Source organism: Suncus etruscus, chromosome 20 (genome assembly GCF_024139225.1).
Source record: "Suncus etruscus isolate mSunEtr1 chromosome 20, mSunEtr1.pri.cur, whole genome shotgun sequence".
Lineage (NCBI taxonomy): Eukaryota > Metazoa > Chordata > Mammalia > Eulipotyphla > Soricidae > Suncus > Suncus etruscus.
The window spans coordinates 7,956,562-7,977,442 of NC_064867.1; the positions used below are offsets into that span (position 1 = coordinate 7,956,562).

At 43.4% G+C, this 20,881-nt stretch overlaps 1 protein-coding gene across 2 annotated transcripts in view; it reads left to right on the forward strand.

Moving 5' to 3' along the window:
* The window catches only part of DYNC1LI1 (dynein cytoplasmic 1 light intermediate chain 1), a 46,461-nt gene that overhangs the window by 18,335 nt on the left and 7,245 nt on the right, over window positions 1-20,881 (forward strand). For both annotated transcript variants that reach the window (XM_049766408.1, XM_049766409.1), the window contains exons 3-8: window positions 4,704-4,820; window positions 5,590-5,820; window positions 13,450-13,619; window positions 16,161-16,254; window positions 18,914-19,049; window positions 19,862-19,973. In XM_049766408.1, coding sequence (XP_049622365.1) covers window positions 4,704-4,820; window positions 5,590-5,820; window positions 13,450-13,619; window positions 16,161-16,254; window positions 18,914-19,049; window positions 19,862-19,973 — 860 coding nt within the window. The remainder of the gene's footprint in view (window positions 1-4,703; window positions 4,821-5,589; window positions 5,821-13,449; window positions 13,620-16,160; window positions 16,255-18,913; window positions 19,050-19,861; window positions 19,974-20,881) is intronic.

Here is a 20,881-nt window from a genome sequence, read left to right on the forward strand (position 1 = left end):
CCCCCTAATTTTGATATTTTGTTTTGAGCTAGAATTAAGGACTTTCAGGAACTAGGGAATACAAGTAAACAACCCCCACATCCCCCATGCCTGTTTTCAGTATTTTGGGAGGTCAAGTACCTGAACCTTTGTGTCCCACATCAGCCTCTTGAATCCAGCTGTTCCCAACCCCTCCATCCCCATATCTTGCTAGTTCTTCCATAATAGTCTTTTTTCTTCTCTTGCCCTTGGTGCTGTCTTCTACGCTTTTGTCAGAAATTATTCTTACCCTAAACTCTTGCTCCCATTTTCTGCAGATTAAAGTCTGATCATCTCAGCCAGACACAAGATTTGAGATTGGATGTTTTTTTTTTGTTGTTGTTTTGTTTTGTTTTGTTTTGTTTTGGAGGCCAGCTTAGCAGTGCTCAAGGCTTACTCGAGTCTCTGCTCAGGGATCATTCTTGAAGGGGCTCAGGGAACCATATGTGGTGCTGGGGATTGAGCCCGAGATGGCCGTGTATAAGGCATATGCCTTACCTGCTGAATTGTCTCTGCCCATCCCTGCCCCTGATATAATCTGGCTCCTTTCCCTGTTCACACCCAGACCTTCATGGAAGACTTTGCCTCCAGACTGGCTGCTATACTTGACCTCTTTACTTCCTGGAACTAATTCTTGGAGTTTATTAACTTTCACTATTTGGTTAAAACTGTTACTTTCTCTGCAAAGCCCTTTCCTCACTTCCCAGGAAAGCTGGGATCTTCCCTATGGGCTGGCATCCCAATGACGACATCCTGAAATGCCTCCCGAAGTTTTTCCCCTTTTATAAGCTTTCAGAAGATCCAAGTTTTGACATAGGGATTTCTGTATTTCTGTTGGCTTAGGTAATAGATCTCTAACGCAGTGTCCTTAGACCAGCAGTTTGGTAATACGAGGAATGCAGAAATGCAGATTCTGGGCCTCACCCATACTTGCTGAATCAGAAATTCAGGACATCTTGCTGTGTGTGTGTGTGTATTGAGGGAGAGTTTGATACATTATTGAAAATGTAATTAGACCTGTGAAACAAATGAAAGGCATTCAAGCAGCACACTTCAGTCTAATTTAATTTATGTGGGGAAAAATGACTGGACCAGGACTAACTTTATCTCTTCAACAGTGATTAGAAAGGAATTTATTTTATTTTATTTTATTTTTGGTTTTTGGGCTACACATGGAGGCGTCAGGGTTTTACTCCTGGTTCTGAGCTCAGAAATCGACCCTGAAGGGCACAGAGGACAGGGACGCTAACAGAAACCAGGACCTGTAAGCAATAGGGGACCTGGTCCAGGACACACTTGGAGGCAGACACAGACACACGCGCGTGATCTTTGAACATAGAGATAGGAATAAGCCCTAAGCACTGATGGGTACGACTCAGCCCTCCCCCACCGCTCCCCCCAAGTTGTAGTTGAGTGGCAGAGGTATGTATGTACCATAGACATTTAAAGAAATACAGAATTTTTTACTCTCTAACAATTTTTAAAAATCACTGATAATATAACCAAGATGATAAAAGAATAATTATTTCTAATGATACTGCTATAGTTTTTATTCTTTGTTTTATTTCTGAAAATATTTTGAGTTTTATTGTTATTATTCAGGAATCTTTATATTTTAGTCATTTGAGAATACTAATAAAACAAGCTGAAGTAGGCTCATCTGAACTTTTTCTTCTTTATTAAAATTTTTATTTATTTATTTATTTTGCTTTTGGAGCCACACCCCGCAGTGCTCAGGTGTTACTCCTGGCTCTTGCGCTCAGAAATTATTCCTGGCAGTCTCTGGACAATGTGTGGGATACCAGAATTAAACCTGGGTTTGTCACGCGTCGGCCGTGTGCAGGGCAAATGCCCTGCCAATGTGCTCTCACTCCAGCCTCTGAAACATTTAACTTTTTGTTTGTATTTGAAACACAGAACTTAAAACCTCAGGCTCTGTGCTCAGAAATCAATCACTCCTGGTAGGCTCTGGAGACTATAGAAAATGCTGGGGATTGAACCCGGTTCAGTCACATCAAGGCAAGTGCCCTACCCACTGTACTATTATTGGCCCACATTTAACTCTTTTAAAGAAATCTATTTCTGGGGCCGGAGCGGTGGCACTAGAGGTAAGGCATCTGCCTTGCAAGTGCTAGCCTAGGACGGACCCTGGTTCAATCCCCCGGTGTTCCATATGGTCCCCCAAGCCAGGAGCAATTTCTGAGCGCATAGCCAGGAGTAACCATAAGCGTCAGCGGGTGTGGCCCAAAAACAAACAAAGAAATCTGTTTCTGGGACTGGAGAGATAGCACTGTGATAGGGTATTTGCCTTGCATGTGGCCGACCCAGAATGGACCCAGGTTCAATCCCCGGCATCCCAGATGGTCCTCCATGCTTTCCAGGGCGATTTCTGAGCTCAGAACCAGGAGTAACCCCTGAGTGCCTCCGTGTGTAGTCCAAAAAACAAAAGACAAACAAACAAAATATTCCTTTCTAATCACTGTTGAAGAGATAAAGTTAGTCCTGGTCCAAGTCATTGAAATTTGTGTGAATATTGTAATGGAAACTTCTATGATAAGTCTGATAGCTGAAGTTTTTGTTTGTCCCATATTTGGCTGTACTCAGGGCTTACTCCTGGGCCTGTGCTCAGTGATCATTCCCTGAGGTCTTAGGGAACCATATGGAGTGCTAGGATGGAACCCAGATCGAGTGCTTGCAAGGCAAGCACCTTCTCTGTATTAATTATCTCTTCATCCACCGAAAACTAGTTTTACTTTTCATGACTAATATTATGTCTGTTGCATATTGGATAATCGGTTAGCCATTAGTATAATTTTAACTTAGAGGATTCCTTTCAGACAAAAAGCCTATCAAAAGAGAAACCTGGTTTCTTTTGTTTCTAGTTCTAAAATAGATTCATACTCCTTTGTTTCTTTTTGCTTGGGTGAGGGTGTGGGTGGTAGTTTGGGGCCAATCCAGCAGTGTTGGGAGCAACTCTTACTGTGCTCAGGGACCATATGTGGTGCTGGGACCAACCGGGGTTGCCTACATGCAGGTCAACAGTCCTACCCTCTGTAAATTTCTCCAGTCCCTTTTTTCTTTTAGGGAATAAATGTTACTTCTAAGAGTAGTTTTAAGTTCACCACAAACTTGAGGGTTTTCCCTGTCTGTCCAGTCCCTATTCAAGGCCACCTTGTGCATGATTGACAGCCACAGTGGGTGGGGCATTGGTTACAGTTCTTGAGCCTACACTGACACATCATCACCCAAAGTCCAGAGTTTGCTTGAGGGTATCTTTTTGGTGTTGTACATTGATGGGTATTGGTAAGTACAGAATGACATGAATATAGCATTAAGAAATCATACAGGATCCTCTCATTGCCCTAAAAATCTTGTTTTGTTTATTCACAATCTCTGAAAGCTTTTGTAGGTCTCCTCACATGACTTAAAGTGGACTGTTTGAAATACTGCTTTCGGTTTTGTTTTGGGGCTATACCTCGAACTGCTCAGGGCTTACCCTGAACCATTTGGGATACTAGAGATTGAACCCTGCCAACCATGTGCTAGGCAGGTGCCCTGCTCATACTATCGCTCTGGCATCTAGTGTGTTTTTGTTTTGTTTTGTTTCGGTGGAGGAAGGAGTACATGTAACTGTGTTCAGGGTTTACTTCTGGCTCTGTACTCAGGAATTATATTGCTTTCTTTCCTTTTTTTGTGTTTTGTTTTTGAGCCACACACTGCATCGCTCAGGGGCTACTCCTGGCTCTGTGGTCAGAATTGCTCCTGGCAGGTTTGGGGGACCATATGGGATGCCGGGAATTGAACCCAGGTCTGTTCTGTGTCGGCTGCATGCAAGGTGAATGCCCCACTGCTGCTATCTCTCTGGCCCCTCAGGAATTATTTCTGATAGTGCTTGAGGACTATATGTGGTGCCAGGGATTAAACTGAGGTTCTGTTCTCGTGCATCATTTGCTTCAGTATGATTGCAGGAAGATTATAAATACCAGCACAGAGGTGGGTCTGAAGTTTTTGCAGCTGTAGTCAGATGATCTGAGATAGTTATCTTATTTTAAAGGTTTACATGAAAGCGACATCAACTTTTAAACTTTGAGGGTTCCGTTCAGATGAAGAGATAGTACAGCAGGTAGAGCGTTTACTTTGTATACAGCTGCCCTAGGTGCAATCACTGGCATCTCGTATGGTCCCTTCCGACCACCTCTAAGGAGTAATTCATGAGTGCAGAGAGCCTGGAGTAACTCCTGAGCACAACAGAGTGATCTAAAAACCAAAACAAACAAAACATTGAGAGCTCCTGAATAACCAGGAATAAAAACCTCAGACACTTGGAAGTAGAGTTAGCATGGTACTGCTAATTAATTTTATTAAATGATAACAAGTAGTATTTAAATGATGTCACCAAGGCCTAGGAGATAGCTCAAAAGACTGGAAAATACTCTTTGCATATGTCCGACCCTGGCACCACTGCCTCCCCCATGAAAAATACTAGTAGAAGCCATTTGTAATGCAGACTTAGAAAGAGAAACTGGGCTGGATGGTGAGCAGTTGGATGTGGGAAGTCAAGCCTGCCTTTGTAGCTCTTTAATTACTTCGTTATCTTCTGACAAATTGCTGTGAGTTTTCACTTAGCGCCAGAAAGCATCTCGAAATGATAAATAACAATGAAACATATTTGTCCTTTAACACAGGTGAAGATGGAGCTGGGAAAACAAGCTTAATAAGAAAGATGCAGGGCATCGAGGAGTACAAGAAAGGACGAGGATTAGAGTATTTATACTTAAATGTTCATGATGAGGACAGAGACGGTGAGTGTCTTTCAGTGGTTAGTAAAGAGTTTTTGTTTGGGGATACTTTTATTAGTGTGAGATTAGAATTCTTGTGATCATTTTAGGACTTTCTAGTTAGCAGACTTTCTTGCTGTTTGGGTTCCTTACCTGGCAGTGCTCAGGGCTTACGCCTGGCTCTGCACTCAGGGATCACTCCTGGTGCAGGCAACCAACCATATGGTGTGCTGGATACCAAATCCAGATCAGCCACGAACAAGGCAAGTGCTCCACCTGCTGTTCATCACTCTAACCTCATGATCTTGCTATTTTAGAAGGATCAAAATTTTCTATTTATTTCCCCCCTTAGTTATTAAATTACAGTATTGTACGATATTATGCTGACTCCATTTTTCCTTTCTTCTCATGTTTTAGGTTAAAAATGTCATATAATCACCAGCTTTTCTCATTCAGTCAGCATTTCTTTTCCTGTTTTGCCTACAGTATATTAAATATTCATGACTCAATCTGATGATAATAAGAATAGCAACATGTTATTCAGTGTCTGATGTGGGGAATTGGAGAAGAGAAAGCAGTGGATGCTTGTGTTCTGTGTTGACAGTAAAATCATCCTCAGGAAAATTCATTAGCTCTTTACTGCTTTGGTAGACGTGACGTACATATCCAGATGTTAGCTAGGAGACATCCATCTCCTGTGAAGAAGCTGCCATAAAATACTAAATGGTATTGTCAGTAAGATGATGAAATCACGAGCCCACTGCTTTGGCAACTAACCTTTTGTCTCTTGTAGATCAAACCAGATGTAATGTGTGGATCCTAGATGGAGACCTTTACCACAAAGGCCTCCTTAAATTTTCACTGGAGGCCGTTTCACTGAAGGACACTCTAGTTACCCTGGTGGTGGACATGTCGAAGCCTTGGACTGCTTTGGATTCTTTACAGAAATGGGCAAGTGTTATTCGAGAACATATTGACAAACTGAAAATTCCTCCCGAAGAAATGAAAGAAATGGAACAAAAGTGTGAGTGTTTAGAAATACTGCTATAAGTTTTAGAAATAAAATACTGCACCAGAAATATTTTAAATGATTTAAGTATTAAAATAATTTAATCACTTAATTATTTTAATTCAATGATTAAATTACTAATGTAATTAGTAATTTCTTACTAGGAAAATGGTTTAAGGAAGAACTAAATGGAAGTTACTTTTCTTTTTTTTTTTTTTTTTTTTTTTGGACCATACCCAGTGGCTCTCGGGTTTCCTGGCTCTACGCTCAGAAATCCCCTTTGGCTTGGGGGACCATATAGGATGCTGGGGATCAAACTCACATCTGTCGTGGCTCAGCTGCCTGCATGGCAAATGCCCTAACCGCTGTGCTACCACTTCAGCCCCGGCAGTTACGTTTCTGTTTTGGTTTTTGGGTCACATCCAGCAGCACTCAGGTTACTACTGGCTCTTCACTCAGAAATTGCTCCTGGCAGGCTCCGGGGACCATATGGGATGCCGGAATTCGAACCACTGTCCTTCTGCATGGAAGGCAATCGCCCTACCTCCATGCTATCTCTTCAGCCTGGAAGTTATTTTTTAATATTCAGTTTGAACAATATTTTGTGTCTTAATATAGTATTAAATTGGAAACCCATGCAGTGTACCAGACTCTAGGACAACTTTTTTTTATGGGGGGGGGTCACACCCAGCAATGCTCAGGAGTTACTCCTGGATCTGCACTCAGAAATCACTCCTGACAGGCTCGGGGGACCATATGGGATGCTAGGCTTTGAACAATCGTCCTTCCTGGATCAGCTGCATGCAAGGCAAATGCCCTATTGCTGTGCTATTGCTTCAGCCCCTCTAGAGCAAGTTTTTTTTCCCCCTATGTGTGTTTGTGTTCCTTTTGGAAATTAGTTTTTCAGGATAAATATTTTTAATTATTCTTCAACTGTGTATTTTCAGCAGTTACATTTCTTTTTTTTTTTGGTTTTTGGGCCACACCCGTTTGACGCTCAGGGGTTACTCCTGGCTATGTGCTCAGAAATTGCCCCTGGCTTGGGGGGACCATATGGGACGCCGGGGGATCGAACCACAGTCCGTCCTACGCTAGCGCTTGCAAGGCAGACACCTTACCTCTAGCGCCACCTTCCCGGCCCCAGCAGTTACATTTCTTGATCATTCAGAGCAACTTCACCAAAATACATATGCCTCAAGTGATATTGACAATGTAAACGTAAAGATGTTAAGCTAGCTTTATGATTTAAGGAGTATGTGTATAGATGCCTAAGTAAATTTGAATTTTTCATGGAGATTATGAAAGTGACATGGGTTATTTTTTTCTATTTTTTAAAATAATATCTTTATTCAAGCACCTTGATTACAAACATGATTGCAGTTGTTTAGCTGCTTTCAATCTGGACCTTTCCCTGCTGACCATTCCCCATACGGAGAATTTTCTTCTGTGTGGTATCAGTGGGCAACATTAGGTCAAGACAGCTGAACATTTGACAAAGGGGCACACAGTCAACTCCTTTTAGACTGTAGAGCAGAAGTCCTGATCTCTGGTCAGGCTAGATCTCTGAGCTGAAGGGTTCCAGCTACTGGAGTTGCTCAGAGCACCTGCCTATCTTACTTTCCCAGAGAAGGTCTCTGTCCTTGACCCTATGTAGATGTCTAGATGAGCTTTACTGCAAATGAGTCAGATTCCAGAGTTATCAGGTTCATTGTTGCTTCACTTAAAAATAACCTTGCGAAACAAACAAACAAACAAAAAAATAGGGCCCAGAGAGATAGCACAGCGGCGTTTGCCTTGCAAGCAGCAGATCCAGGACCAAAGGTGGTTGGTTCGAATCCCGGTGTCCCATATGATCCCCCATGCCTGCCAGGAGCTATTTCTGAGCAGACAGCTAGGAGTAACCCCTGAGCACTGCTGGGTGTGACCCCAAAACAACAACAACAAAAAAAATAACCTTGCGAAGGCTACAGGAGTGATATTAAAGTGGGTAAGATGCTTGCTTGCCTTGCATGCAGCGATCTAGGTCAATCTCCAGCATCCCATATTGTCCCCTGAGTTACACCAGGAGTGATTCCTAAGCGCAGAGCCAGGAATGAACCCTGAATATTGCCAGGTGTGGCTCCAAAACAAAAGCAAGCAAAAATTCTGGGCTTGAGGCTGGAGAGACAGTACAGACATTTTCATTCTGGAGCCAGAGTGATTGCACAGCAAGTATGGCATTTGCCTTGCACAGAGCTGACCTGGGTTTGATCCCCGGCATCTCATATGTTCCCCAAGTCCACTAGGAGTGATTCTGAGTGCAGAATCAGGAGTTACCTCTAAACACCTCTTGGAGTGGCCCAAAAACAAAACAAAAAGAAATTTTCATTCTGGGGCCCGGAGAGACAGCCAGGAATAACCTCTGAGCACTGCTGGGTATGCCCCCCCCCCAAAAAAATTTTTTTTTTCATTCTGTATTGTCCCTCAAGCCTGCCAGGAGTAAGCCCTAAGCACAGTGTAGAATTGTCCAAAGACCTACAAGAAAGAAAGAAAAAAAAAACAGAGCCATGTAAAGCTCATAGGGCTTTGTACACAGGACCCTCAGGTTTAGTTCCCACTATTAGGTCCCTTGAGCACTGTTGAGATGGACTCCTCAGCACCACAGAAGTAATTTCTGAGCACTGACAGGTCTAGCCCAAACACCCCTCATAGCCCCATATTTTATTTTATTTTTCATTTCATTTTATTTATTTATTTTTTTATTTTGGTTTTTGGGTCACACCCAGCAGTGCTCAGGGGTTTACTCCTGGCTCTACGCTCAGAAATTGCTCCTGGCAGGCTCGGGGGACCAAATGGGATGCCGGGATTCGAACCACCGTCCTTCTGCATCTAAGGCAAATGCCCTACTGCTATGTTATCTCTCCGCCCCCCCCCCTTTTTAATATTTTTTAAATAAAAATATTTTTAAAAAATAGCCCCATATTTTAATTTTTTCTAATTTTTTAAGTAATGCACATTAAAAATGTAATATTCTAAAATATTCTAAAATACTTTCCAAAGTTCTTTTTGTTTTGTTTTTTTTTTTGTTTTTTTTTTTTTTTTTTTGTTTTTTGGGCCACACCCGTTTGACGCTCAGGGGTTACTCCTGGCTACATGCTCAGAAATTGCCCCTGGCTTGGGGGGACCATATGGGACACCGGGGGATCGAACCACGGTCCGTCCTACGATAGCGCTTGCAAGGCAGGCACCTTACCTCTAGCGCCACCTTCCCGGCCCAGTTCTTTTTGTTTTTAAGCTGTCATCATGATATTCCTTATTTTCTTCCTTTCAGTTTTATTTTGTTTTAGGAATTTGGTCCATTCTGGCTCTGGCTATGCTTGGGGATTATTCCTATCTCAGTGCTCAGGGGACTATGTAGTGCCAAGGATTCAATCCAGTCTCCATTTTTGTGTAAAGCATACACTCCAACACTTATAGATTTTTTTTTGTGTGTGTGGTTTTTGGGTCACACCCGTCAGTGCTCAGGGGTTATTCCTGGCTCCAGGCTCAGAAATTGCTCCTGGCAGGCACGGGGGACCATATGGAACACCAGGATTCAAACCGATGACCTCCTGCATGCAAGACAAATGCCTTACCTCCATGCTATCTCTCCGGCCCAGATTTTTTTTTTCTTAAATTTTGGGTTATATCTGGTGCTGTTCAGGGGTTATTCCCGGCTCTGCACTCAGGAATTATTTTGGTAATTATGATACGGGCACTTTTGTTCCAGTTTTGTTGTTTTGCTTTTTAAACATGAAACTGTGCCAGGTGTGACCCAAAAACCACAAAAAGAAAGAGAGAGAGAGAGAGAGAGAGAGAGAGAGAGAGAGAGAGAGAGAGAAGAGAGAGAGAGAGAGAGAGGAGGGAGGGAAGGAGGGAGGGGGGAGGGAAGGAAGGAAGGAAGGAAGGAAGGAAGGAAGGAAGGAAGGAAGGAAGGAAGGAAGGAAGGAAGGAAGGAAGGAAGGAAGGAGGAAGAAACAATCTCAAAGGAAAATTCAAGTGTATGATTTACTGGTTGTTTTCTTGATAATTCGGGAAAGGTAATTCCCAAATCAGAGTATACAATTATACAGTGTTACAGCTAATAAAATAGTCCTGTGTTTTAAATAACACTTTTTTTGATGGGTGTCCAGGGAGAGGATGTACCATAGTTCTCCACTCTGGTTCATATCCTCATCCCCTAACATTAACTTTATTTTTGTTTCTATGCCACACCTAGCATTGCTCGGGGACTAATCCCAAAGGCTCAGTGCTTGGGGGTCCATGCAGTCCTGGATGGTAAACTTGAGCCTCTGTCATGCACATAGTATTCTCCTGCCCTTGAAGTGATGGCTCCAACCTCAAATGTTACCTTCTATGCCCGAAGAGATAGCACAGTGGCGTTTGCCTTGCAAGCAGCCGATCCAGGACCAAAGGTGGTTGGTTCGAATCCTGGTGTCCCATATGGTCCCCCATGCCTGCCAGGAGCTATTTCTGAGCAGACAGCCAGGAGGAACCCCTGAGCACCACCGGGTGTGGCCCAAAAACCAAATAAACAAACAAACGAACAAAAAGTGTTACCTTCTGTAGTCAAAGTTTCACAGTCTTGCAAATTAGTTTCAAAATTTGTTGGTAATATTTCAGTTCTTACGGTTACAGTATGAGTATAGTAAGACCCCATCAATGTTAAAGAGAAGAGCTGACATGTGCTTGCTCAGCAGCATATATACTGAATTGGAATAGTATAGAGATTAGATGGCCCCTATGCAAGAGTGGCATGCAAATACTAGAAAGTCATTTAAGGTTGCCTCTTTCTCTCTCTCTCTCTCTCTCTCTCTCTCTCTCTCTCTCTCTCTCTCTCCCCCCCCCTCTCTCATATTTCCAAACTCAGTGGCTATCTTTGGGGCTGTTACTCGTGGCTCTGCACTCAGAAGTCACTCCTGGCAGGCTTGAGGGATTATATAGGATGCTCGGGAATCAAATCCGGTTGGCTGCGTGCAAGGCAAATGCCCTACCCACTCTGTTATCCCTCTGGCCACCCCCTTTTATCCTTTAATTCTTTCTATGATGTTTTCCCCATGACTTTTTTTTGGGGGGGCACACCCGTTTGACGCTCAGGGGTTACTCCTGGCTATGTGCTCAGAAATCGCTCCTGGCTTGGGGGGACCATATGGGATGCGGGGGGATCGAACCGAGGTCCATCCTACGCTAGTGCTTGCAAGGCAGACACCTTACCTCTAGCGCCACATTCCCGGCCCCCCCATGACTTTATTCTTTTAATTTTTTTCTTTATTCATTTTTTTGGGGGGGCCACACCCAGTAACACTCAGGGGTTACTCCTGGCTATGTGCTCAGAAGTTGCTCCTGGCTTGGGGGACCATATGGGACACCGGGGGATCGAACCTCGGTCCGTCCAAGGCTAGCGCAGGCAAGGCAGGCACCTTACCTTTACCGCCACCGCCCGGCCCCTTTATTCATTTTTTAATTAAACACCATGATTTACAAAATAACTCATAATGTAGTTGTTTGTGACATTCAGTATTCTTTTTTTTTTTTTTGTTTTTTTTGTTTTTGTTTTTGGGCCACACCCGTTTGACGCTCAGGGGTTACTCCTGGCTATGTGCTCAGAAATCACCCCTGGCATGGGGGGACCATATGGGACGCCGGGGGATTGAACCGCGGTCCTTCCTTGGCTAGCGCTTGCAAGGCAGACACCTTACCTCCAGCGCCACCTACCCGGCCCCGACATTCAGTATTCTAACACAAATCGCTCCTCCAGTATGATCTTCCCACCACCATTTTCCCACCCACCTCCAAGCCTACTTGTTAACTGGCACAAACAAGTTTGCCTCGTGTCGCTTGTTCTGACAAAATGGCAAATGGAATCATAAAAAAATCGGTTGATAAAAGTCTATTTGAAAATGATCATATTTCTCAATGGTGTTGCTAAAGTCTTTGTCTAAGGATTTTGAGCTGGAGGTGTTAGTTGAACTTCTTCGTTATAGTTTTCACCCATTGAGCTTCATGGACTTCCATGCATCTTTCCCACCTAATTGGTGTGCTCCTACTGGTTGTCAGTATCGTGAATTGGAAGTTGCCTCACTACCACATATGGGTCCTTATGCTCCAGGGGCTGTGGAGCTGAGACAAGAAGATTCCAGAGTTCTCAAGCCAGCAGTTAGTGTCTCTGGGACATTAGTTATGGAGCTGAGCCATTTCTGTACCAAAGGGTTTTGGATGTGGGTGGGAGGTGTTGGCACAGTAGTGCCTACCCCCATTTAGAGAAGGCCTGGAGTTCTCAGCCTGGAGACTTGTCTGCTTGGGATGATTCAGTGGCTTAGTATCTTCTTGAAAGACTATTTCCATTTTTCTTTTATCCTCTATGACAGTGATCCTCAAACTTTTTTAAACAGGGATCCAGTTCACTGTCCCTCAGACGATTGGAGGGCCGGACTATAGTAAAAACAAAAACTGTGAACAAATTCCTATGCACACTGCATAGATCTTATTTTGAAGTGAAGAAACAGAACAGGGACAAATAGAATATATGGCCTGTGGGCCGTAGTTTGAGGACCACTGCTCTATGAGAGAAGGTAGGGCGAAAAAACTAGATTGTGATTTATTCAAAGTTTTCTGCACAGTTTGAGCCAGTCATATAATAACCCTGTACCCTATCTTCTAATAATCTCTTTTCTTTGTTTTGGGGAACACCTGGCAGTGCTGCTGCCTAGGACAGCTCCTGGATCTGTGCTCAAGAGTTGCTCCCAGGGTGCTCAGAAGACATCGCAGAGCCTGTGCTCAGTTCCTTGAGCTCTCTCTGGTTCCTAATCCTGAATGTGGGTTCTGAGACTCTTCAAATTTTTTTCGCTTCTCTCAAAGAAGACCGTTGATTAATATATAACATTATTATATATATTAATACAAAATATGTAGGGTATAAAGTCCACGTGTTGGGTGAGGCCATCCCAGGCATTCACCGCACCTCTAGCCCCTTCGGTCAGCGAGTCTGTTGGAGCCACAGAGAAATAATTCACAAGCAGTCAGTTAAAGTTTGATAGAGTCAGCTTGCTTTTATTCCTCCTGGCTTTTTCTCTGTCATAAGTCTTCTTTCTGCTATTTGCTTTCTTTTTTTTTTTTTTTTTTGGTTTTTGGGCCACACCCTGTGAGGCTCAGGGGTTACTCCTGGCTATACGCTCAGAAGTTGCTCCTGGCTTCTTGGGGGACCATATGGGACGCCGGGGGATCGAACCGCGGTCCGTCCTAGGTTAGCGCAGGCAAGGCAGGCACCTTACCTCCAGCGCCACCGCCCGGCCCCCTATTTGCTTTCTTTGTGGAGCAAATTCTTGTTGCTTCTCTTCTGGCTCTTTACCTTTTTCACTGCTTCTCCCTTGCCTCCCCTAGGCAGACTCTTTTATTCTTTATTTAAAACAGCCTACTCTTCTCAGGTGTGGGCAGATCTCATCATCCAGGTAGACTTTTACATACTAAAAGAAGAGATTAGGGGAACAGGAAGTTGGGGTTGGGTTACTGATGACAAAGTAGGACACTAGTAAAATTTGTATTTCCATCATGATAGAAAAAAATGAACTATCTACTGAAATACAGCAATACCTAAACTATATATTAAAATATTACTTTGCTTTTCAGTGATTAGAGACTTCCAAGAATATGTAGAGCCAGGAGAAGATTTCCCAGCTTCTCCCCAGAGAAGAAACACCATGTCGCAAGAAGACAAAGACAGCAGTGTGGTCTTACCCCTGGGTGCGGACACTCTCACTCATAACTTGGGCATTCCAGTGCTAGTAGTTTGCACGAAGGTCAGTCTGCTTCTTCTACTAGCCCAGGATGACTCCTTCTTGAGTTAAGCAAGCTCTTCATTTTCCAAGATGGTTTTTCTTAAAATGGAAGTAGTAAAAACTAAGTGATCATTCATTATTGGTTTTGTGGTCTTGTTTATAGTTCCTTTGCAAGAAATACTATTTCAAATACTTTGTGATTAAGCTTTATTTATACAACTAATTTAATAAAATTATTACAGGTAAGAATCATATTTATAAAATAAAATTTTTTTTTTTTTTTTTTTTTTGGTTTTTGGGCCACACCCGGTGACGCTCAGGGGTTACTCCTGGCTATGCGCTCAGAAGTCGCTCCTGGCTTGGGGGACCATATGGGACACCAGGGGATCGAACCTCAGTCCGTCCAAGGCTAGCGCAGGCAAGGCAGGCACCTTACCTCTAGCGCCACCGCCCGGCCCCAAAATAAAATATTTTTACATTAAAATTTAATATACTGGGGCCGGAGTGATGGCGCTAGAGGTAAGGCGTCTGCCTTGCAAGTGCTAGCCTAGGATGGACCATGGTTCCATCCCCCGGCGTCCCATATGGTCCCCCCCAAGCCAGGAGTGATTTCTGAGCGTATAGCCAGAGGTAACCCCTGAGCGTCAATGGATGTGGCCCAAAAACAAAACAAAAAAAAAACAAAGAAAAACAAAAATAAATAAAATTTAATATACTGGGGATTGAGACAGTATAGTGGATAGAACGCTTGTCTTGCACATAGCCAACCTGAGTTTAATTCCCAGCACCCTATAAAGTGATCCCTGAGTTTAGAGCCAGGATTAAAGCTCTGAGCAGAGCCAAGTATGGCCTCTCCCACCCAGATTTTTTTTTTTTTGTTGGTTTTTGGGTCACACCAGGCGTTGCTCAGGGGTTACTCCTGGCTGTCTGCTCAGAAATAGCTCCTGGCAGGCACGGGGGACCATATGGGACACCGGGATTCGAACCAACCACCTTTGGTCCTGGATCGGCTGCTTGCAAGGCAAACGCCGCTGTGCTATCTCTCCGGGCCCCTACCCAGATTTTTTTTTTTAACATACTAGTTTCATAGAATATATTTGTACTGGGTGTGACGAAAAAGCAAACAAAACAGCCTAGTTTGGGGGAGGGGGTCTAGGGAAATAGTGCAGTGGGTAATGCAGGTACTTGGCTTGCACATGATAGATCCAGATTCAATCTCTAGGACCCCATATGGTTCCCCAAGCCCTGCAAGGATTGATCCCTGAGCGTAGAGCCAGGGAATGAGCCCTGAATATTGAAGAGTGTAGCCCCAACAAAAAATACATACTTGGGAATTTATTGTGAGTCAATGAATCTATAGTCATCAAAAGATTTATTTTCTTCTTTTTTCCTGGGGGTCACATCTGGCAACATTTAGAGGTTACTTCTGGTATGTTCAGAAATTACTCCTGGGGGCTGGAGCGGTGGTGTAAGCGGTAGGGCATCTGCCTTGTACATGCTAATTTAGGATGGACCTTGGTTCAATCCCCTGGCTTCTCATATTGTCCTCTAAGCCAGGAGCAATTTCTGAGCACTTAGCCACGAGTAACCCCTGAGCATCACAGGGTGTGGCCCAAAAACCAAAAAAAAAAATTACTCCTGGCGGGATTAGGAGACCATACTACATCTTACAAGATGGTCCTGCTAGTCAGCATGGTTTCTGAACCCGGGACCTCATCCATATGAAGCAGAGCATCTCTTCCTTTGTGCCGTCTTACATCCCCAGCACTAGTCTACATGTCTTTGTGTACTGGAATGATTTTCTGTGGTCTCTTAGTATATTTAACACATCCGAAGAAATTTTAATGTTTTTTATTTGTTTGGGTAGGCCTCTTTGTTCTATTTTTTGTTTTGTTTGTTTTTTAAAATTTATTTATTTGCTACACTAGGTTTTACTCCTGGTGAAGCTCAATGGATCATATAGGGTGCCAGGGATTGAAACCAGGTTGACTGCCTGCAAATGCAAGTGTTCTAAGCCCTTTACTATTTCTACTTCTCTGGTCCAGAGTTCGGTGCTTTTTAAAGAAATAAAATGATTCACTACTTTACCAAAGGCTAGAATTTTAAAACTCCAAATGGTTAATAGTTGAGGGGCCAGAGAACAGTGGATAGGGTATTTGTCTTGCACACAGCTGATCTAGGTTGATCCCTGAAACCTCAAAATGCCCCACAAGCCCACCAGGAGTAAGCGCTGCTGGAAGTAGCCCTGAAATAAAAATAAAAAAGGGATCTGTTGGGGCTGGAGAGATAGCATGGAGGTAGGACATTTGCATGCAGGAGGACAGTGGTTCGAATTCTGGCATTCCATATGGTCCCCCGTGCCTGCCAGGGGCGATTTCTGAGCTCAGAGTCAGGAGTAACCCCTGAGCACTGCCGGGTGTGACACACACACAAAAACAAAAACAAAAAAGGTATCTGTTCATATGCTGGAACCTGCTGTATCAGTTACTGTATATCATTGCCTACCTAAAACTGAATTGTTTGAATCATTAATGTACTTTTTTATGTCTTTTAACTCAACAGTGTGACGCAATTAGTGTATTGGAGAAAGAACATGACTACAGAGATGAACACTTTGATTTTATTCAGTCACACATCCGGAAGTTCTGTTTACAGTGTATCCTTTCAGTTCAGTATTTTTGCTGCATCTAACTGTTTGTAACTGTTTTTTAAGATTAAAGTGTTAAACTAATGGACTTTTGAAACTCCAAGAACATTCTCTTGCCTATCTGGCTCGAAATTTCACTTAGTTCTCAAATATTTATATTTCGGTTTTTTTTTTGGGGGGGTGGTTCACACCCGGCAATGCTCAGGGGTTGCTCCTGACAGGCTCAGGGGACCATATGGGATGCCTGGATTCAAACCACCGTCTTTCTGCATGCAAGGCAAAATGCCTTACTTCCATGCTATCTCTCCAGCCCCATATTTTGCTTTTTTTTTTTTGTTTGGTTTGGTTTTGGGCCACACCCAGTGACCCAGTGACGCTCAGGGGCTTACTCCTTGCTATGTGCTCAGAAATTGCTTCTGGCTTGGCCATTGCTCTGGTCCTTTTCTTTCTTTCCTTTTTTTTTTTTTTTTTTCCCTTTGGTTTTTGGGCCACACCCGGTGGTGCTCAGGGTTTACTCCTGGCAGGCACGGGGGACCATATGGGACACCGGGATTTGAACCAACCACCTTAGGCCCTGGATCGGCTGCTTGCAAGGCAAACGCTGCTGTGCTATCTCTCCGGGCCCCTCTTTTTTCTTTTTCTTTTTTTTTTTTTTTAGTTTTTGGGCCACACCCAGTGATACTCAGGGGTTATTCCTGGCTTATCTGCTCAGAAATAGCTCCTGGCAGGCATGGGGGACCATATAGGATGTGGGGATTCGAATCAACCACCTTGGGTCCTGGGTCAGCTGCTTGCAAGGCAAACACTGCTGTGCTTCTCTCCGGCCCCCTTTTCTTTTTTTAATTAATTTGTTATAGTCTTTTTTTGTTTGTTTGTTTGTTTGTTTGTTTGCCTTGTTTGGGCCAGGCCCTGCAATGTTCAGGGATCACTTCTGGTTCTATATTCAGGAATTACTCCTGGCAATGCTTAGTTGTGAGCCGTATGGGATGCCAGGGATCAAACTATGGTTGGCTATGTGCAAGGCAGATGCCCTATCCACTATTTCCTCGATGGCGAACCTATGGCCCGTGTGGCCCGTGAAGGCCTTGCAGCTGGCACGCAAGAAGGTCCGCAATTCAGATATGCGACGTGGCGGGAGGCGAGTGTGCCGGTGCCTGCATTGCAGCTCACCTGGCAACAGGGCTGGACTGGCCCTTGGGAGGACCGGCTTTGTGTGGCAGTGTGAGTACTCAGGCTCAAAAAGGTTAGCCATCACTGCACTATATTATGACTCCACCCTCTATACTCAGTTCAGTACACAAAGGAGGATAGACTAGAACTGGCGATGCAGGTTGCGCCAGAGAGATACAATAAGTGTTTGCCTGTGTACACCTGACTAGTCAGTGGATACATATGTGTGCCCACATATGGCTACCTGAGCACTGCCAGCACTCGTTGCTGAACATAGAGCCAGGAGTAATCCCTGAACATTGCAGGGCGTGGCCCAAAACAAGTAGCACTACTACGAGGTGGTGCTCAAAACAATCTTCAAACAATTCGTTTTCTCAGGTGGGCAAGACTTAAACCTTCATTAACAGTCCATTTAAGGGGCTGGAGTGATAGCACAGTGGCAGGGTGTTTGCCTTACAAGTGGCCATTTCAGAGATGAACTTATTGGTTCCTGGCATTCTGTATAGTTCCCAGAGCCTGTCAGGAGTGATTTCTGAGCGCAGAGCCAGGAATAACTCCTAAGTACCTCCAGGCGTGGCCCCAAAATAAAAACATAAAACAAACAAAAATATTCTGTTTAATATGACATTACCACCACCTCTATATTTGGAGAACACTGAAAGGTAATTTTTGTTTTAACTTCATGAAGGATATTTAGTTTGCTTTTTCTTTATTTTATTTATTTATTTATTTATTTATTTATTTATTTATTTATTTATTTATTTATTTATTTTTGGTTTTTTGGGCCACACCGTTTGATGCTCAGGGGTTACTCCTGGCTGAGCGCTCAGAAATTGCCCCTGGCTTGGGGGGACCATATGGGGCACCGGGGGGATCGAACCTTGGTCCTTCCTTGGTTAGCGCTTGCAAGGCAGACACCTTACCTCTAGCGCCACCGCGCCGGCCCCTAGTTTGCTTTTTCAATAAAGATGTTTTGTACTCTGGCCCCTGAAATGGACTGTTGTTGAAGGCTTATTTTAAAGTCTTGCCACCAGAGAAAATGAATTGTTTGAAGATTGTTTTGTTTGTATACCCCATTGTGAGGAACATTTAATGCTTTTAAAATTACTAATTAATGCATTAGAAGCTAATTTTGAGATGCTGGAAAGATAGCACAGAGTCAGTGGTTCAGGATACTGGTTTGGCCACTGGTACTCCATGGCCCCTAAATTGTGGATAGGTTCTGACCCTGTGCCCTCACCTCCCGCCCCCGCATCACAGATAGTTCGTACAGCTCTGCAGGGTAGAGCAGCACTTTATCCCCAACCCTAACACTGGACCCGCTGGCACAGTGGCCCTCGGGTCTCACCTGCAGAAAAAGAGATTAATTTTGAGCACCGGAGATGGTGCTAATGGTGTAAAGAGCAAGCATGTGGATGCAGTTATTAAGCGGGGACTGTGCAGTTTTATGTTGCCTGTTCATGGAGTTTGTCCAGTTTTCTTTAATGCTGTTACTCAGATGGTGCAGCACTTATATACACTTCGGTAAAAGAAAATAAAAATATAGATTTGGTATATAAATACATTGTTCAAAAACTATATGGATTTCCCTATAAGATTCCTGCTGTTGTCGTGGAAAAAGATGCTGTATTTATGTAAGTATGCTCTGAAGTGTATTAAATTATGATATACTGTCACTAGTATTACATTATTGAGTCAGCATTTTTGGTTTTTGAGGTGAACCATAGATCTCTACACGATGAGTAAGAAAGAATCTTCTGCTAGAGTTTTAATGATTTCTAATAAGCTGCCTCCCTTTCTATATCACTCACTGCCTTTCAGATTTATTGCTCACCTGAGCTTTTTTTAAGAAACAAGACAGAAACAAACTTGCTGTTATAGCTAAACTGTAGGGTACATATGTCATCTATTCTTGGTTATAATACATAAAGAACCCAATATATAACCTAGATAGATTCATAAGCTAGATAGACATTTGGAATGTTGTCTGAATAAAATGGGGGAGGTGTCACCCTCAAGGACCTTTGAGCCAGAAGAACAGTGCAAAGGGCTGAGCGCATGCTTTGCATGCAGGAGGCCCTGAGTTGATCCCTGGCACCACATGGTCCCTTGAACACCTCTGGGAGTGACCCTTCAGCATAGACCTTGAAGTAGCTCCTGAGCACTGCCAGGTATGCACCCAGCCACCCTCTCCATACCAAAAAAAAATTATCACCCACACTGTACCCCCCAAAAAAAGACTTTCTTTTGCTTTTAAGAAATTTTTATTGAGGTTATTTACATACCATATAATGGCATTTTTTAAATCATAAACATTCCTAAATTAGTTAACCATAATTTGAGTATTATAGTTGAAAGACTGGCTGATTTTATTATAATTGTGGATTGAATGAAAGAATTACTATATAGCATACAAATACTTAAGAATTTATCATTTTTTTCCTAGTCCTGCAGGGTGGGATAATGATAAGAAAATAGGCATATTACATGAAAATTTTCAAACATTAAAAGCAGAAGATAATTTTGAAGACATTATAACCAAACCACCAGTTCGAAAGGTAATAATTTCAGTCTATGGTCTTAATTATTATTCTTTTAAACTGAGGAGGAGATCCATAAAATTGAGGTGGTAAGCAGAAAGATAAAGGGTATCTTTTCTATTTCTAGTGTACAGTAGAAATTTTGGGGGTTTTTTGGGCCACACCCGGCGACACTGAGGAGTTACTCTAGCTCTGTGCTCAGAAGTCACTCCTGGCAGGCTTGGGACCATATGGGATGCTGGGAATTGAACCGGGGTCTTTCCAGGGTTGGCAGTAATCAAGGCAAATACCCTGGCACTGTGCTATCGCTCCGGCCCTGAAAATAATATTTATATTAAAATATAAAATTGTTACTTGGTGGGGTAGGGCACTAGTCTTGCATGTCATGGCTTGACCTTCAGTCCTTCATATGGTACCCAGAGCCCTACCAGAAGTTATCTTTGAGCACAGAGCCAGTACTGTGCCCTGAGCTTTACTGGGTAGTACAAAACAAAACAAAACAAAAGAGAGAGTCCAGGGGCCAAGAGATAGTAGTATAGTAGGTAGGGCACTTGTCTTGCGTGTAGCTAACCTGGGTTCAATCCTCAGCACCCCACATGGGGTCTCGAGTCTGCCAAGAGAGATCCATGAACTCAAATCCAGGAGTAAGCCCTGACCACCACCAGGTTTAACTAAAAACTAAACGAAAACTGACAAAAATAGAGAATCCAGATGCTTACACTGGCCATCTATAGTTAATTAGAAATAAAGTGGGCCGGAGAGATAGCATGGAGGTAAGGCATTTGCCTTGCATGCAGGAGGTCATTGGTTTGAATCCTGGCGTCCCATATGGTCCCCCGTGCCTGCCAGGAGCAATTTCTGAGCCTGAAGCCAGGAATAAACCCTTAGCACTGCCGGGTGTAACCCAAAAACCACAAAAAAAAGAA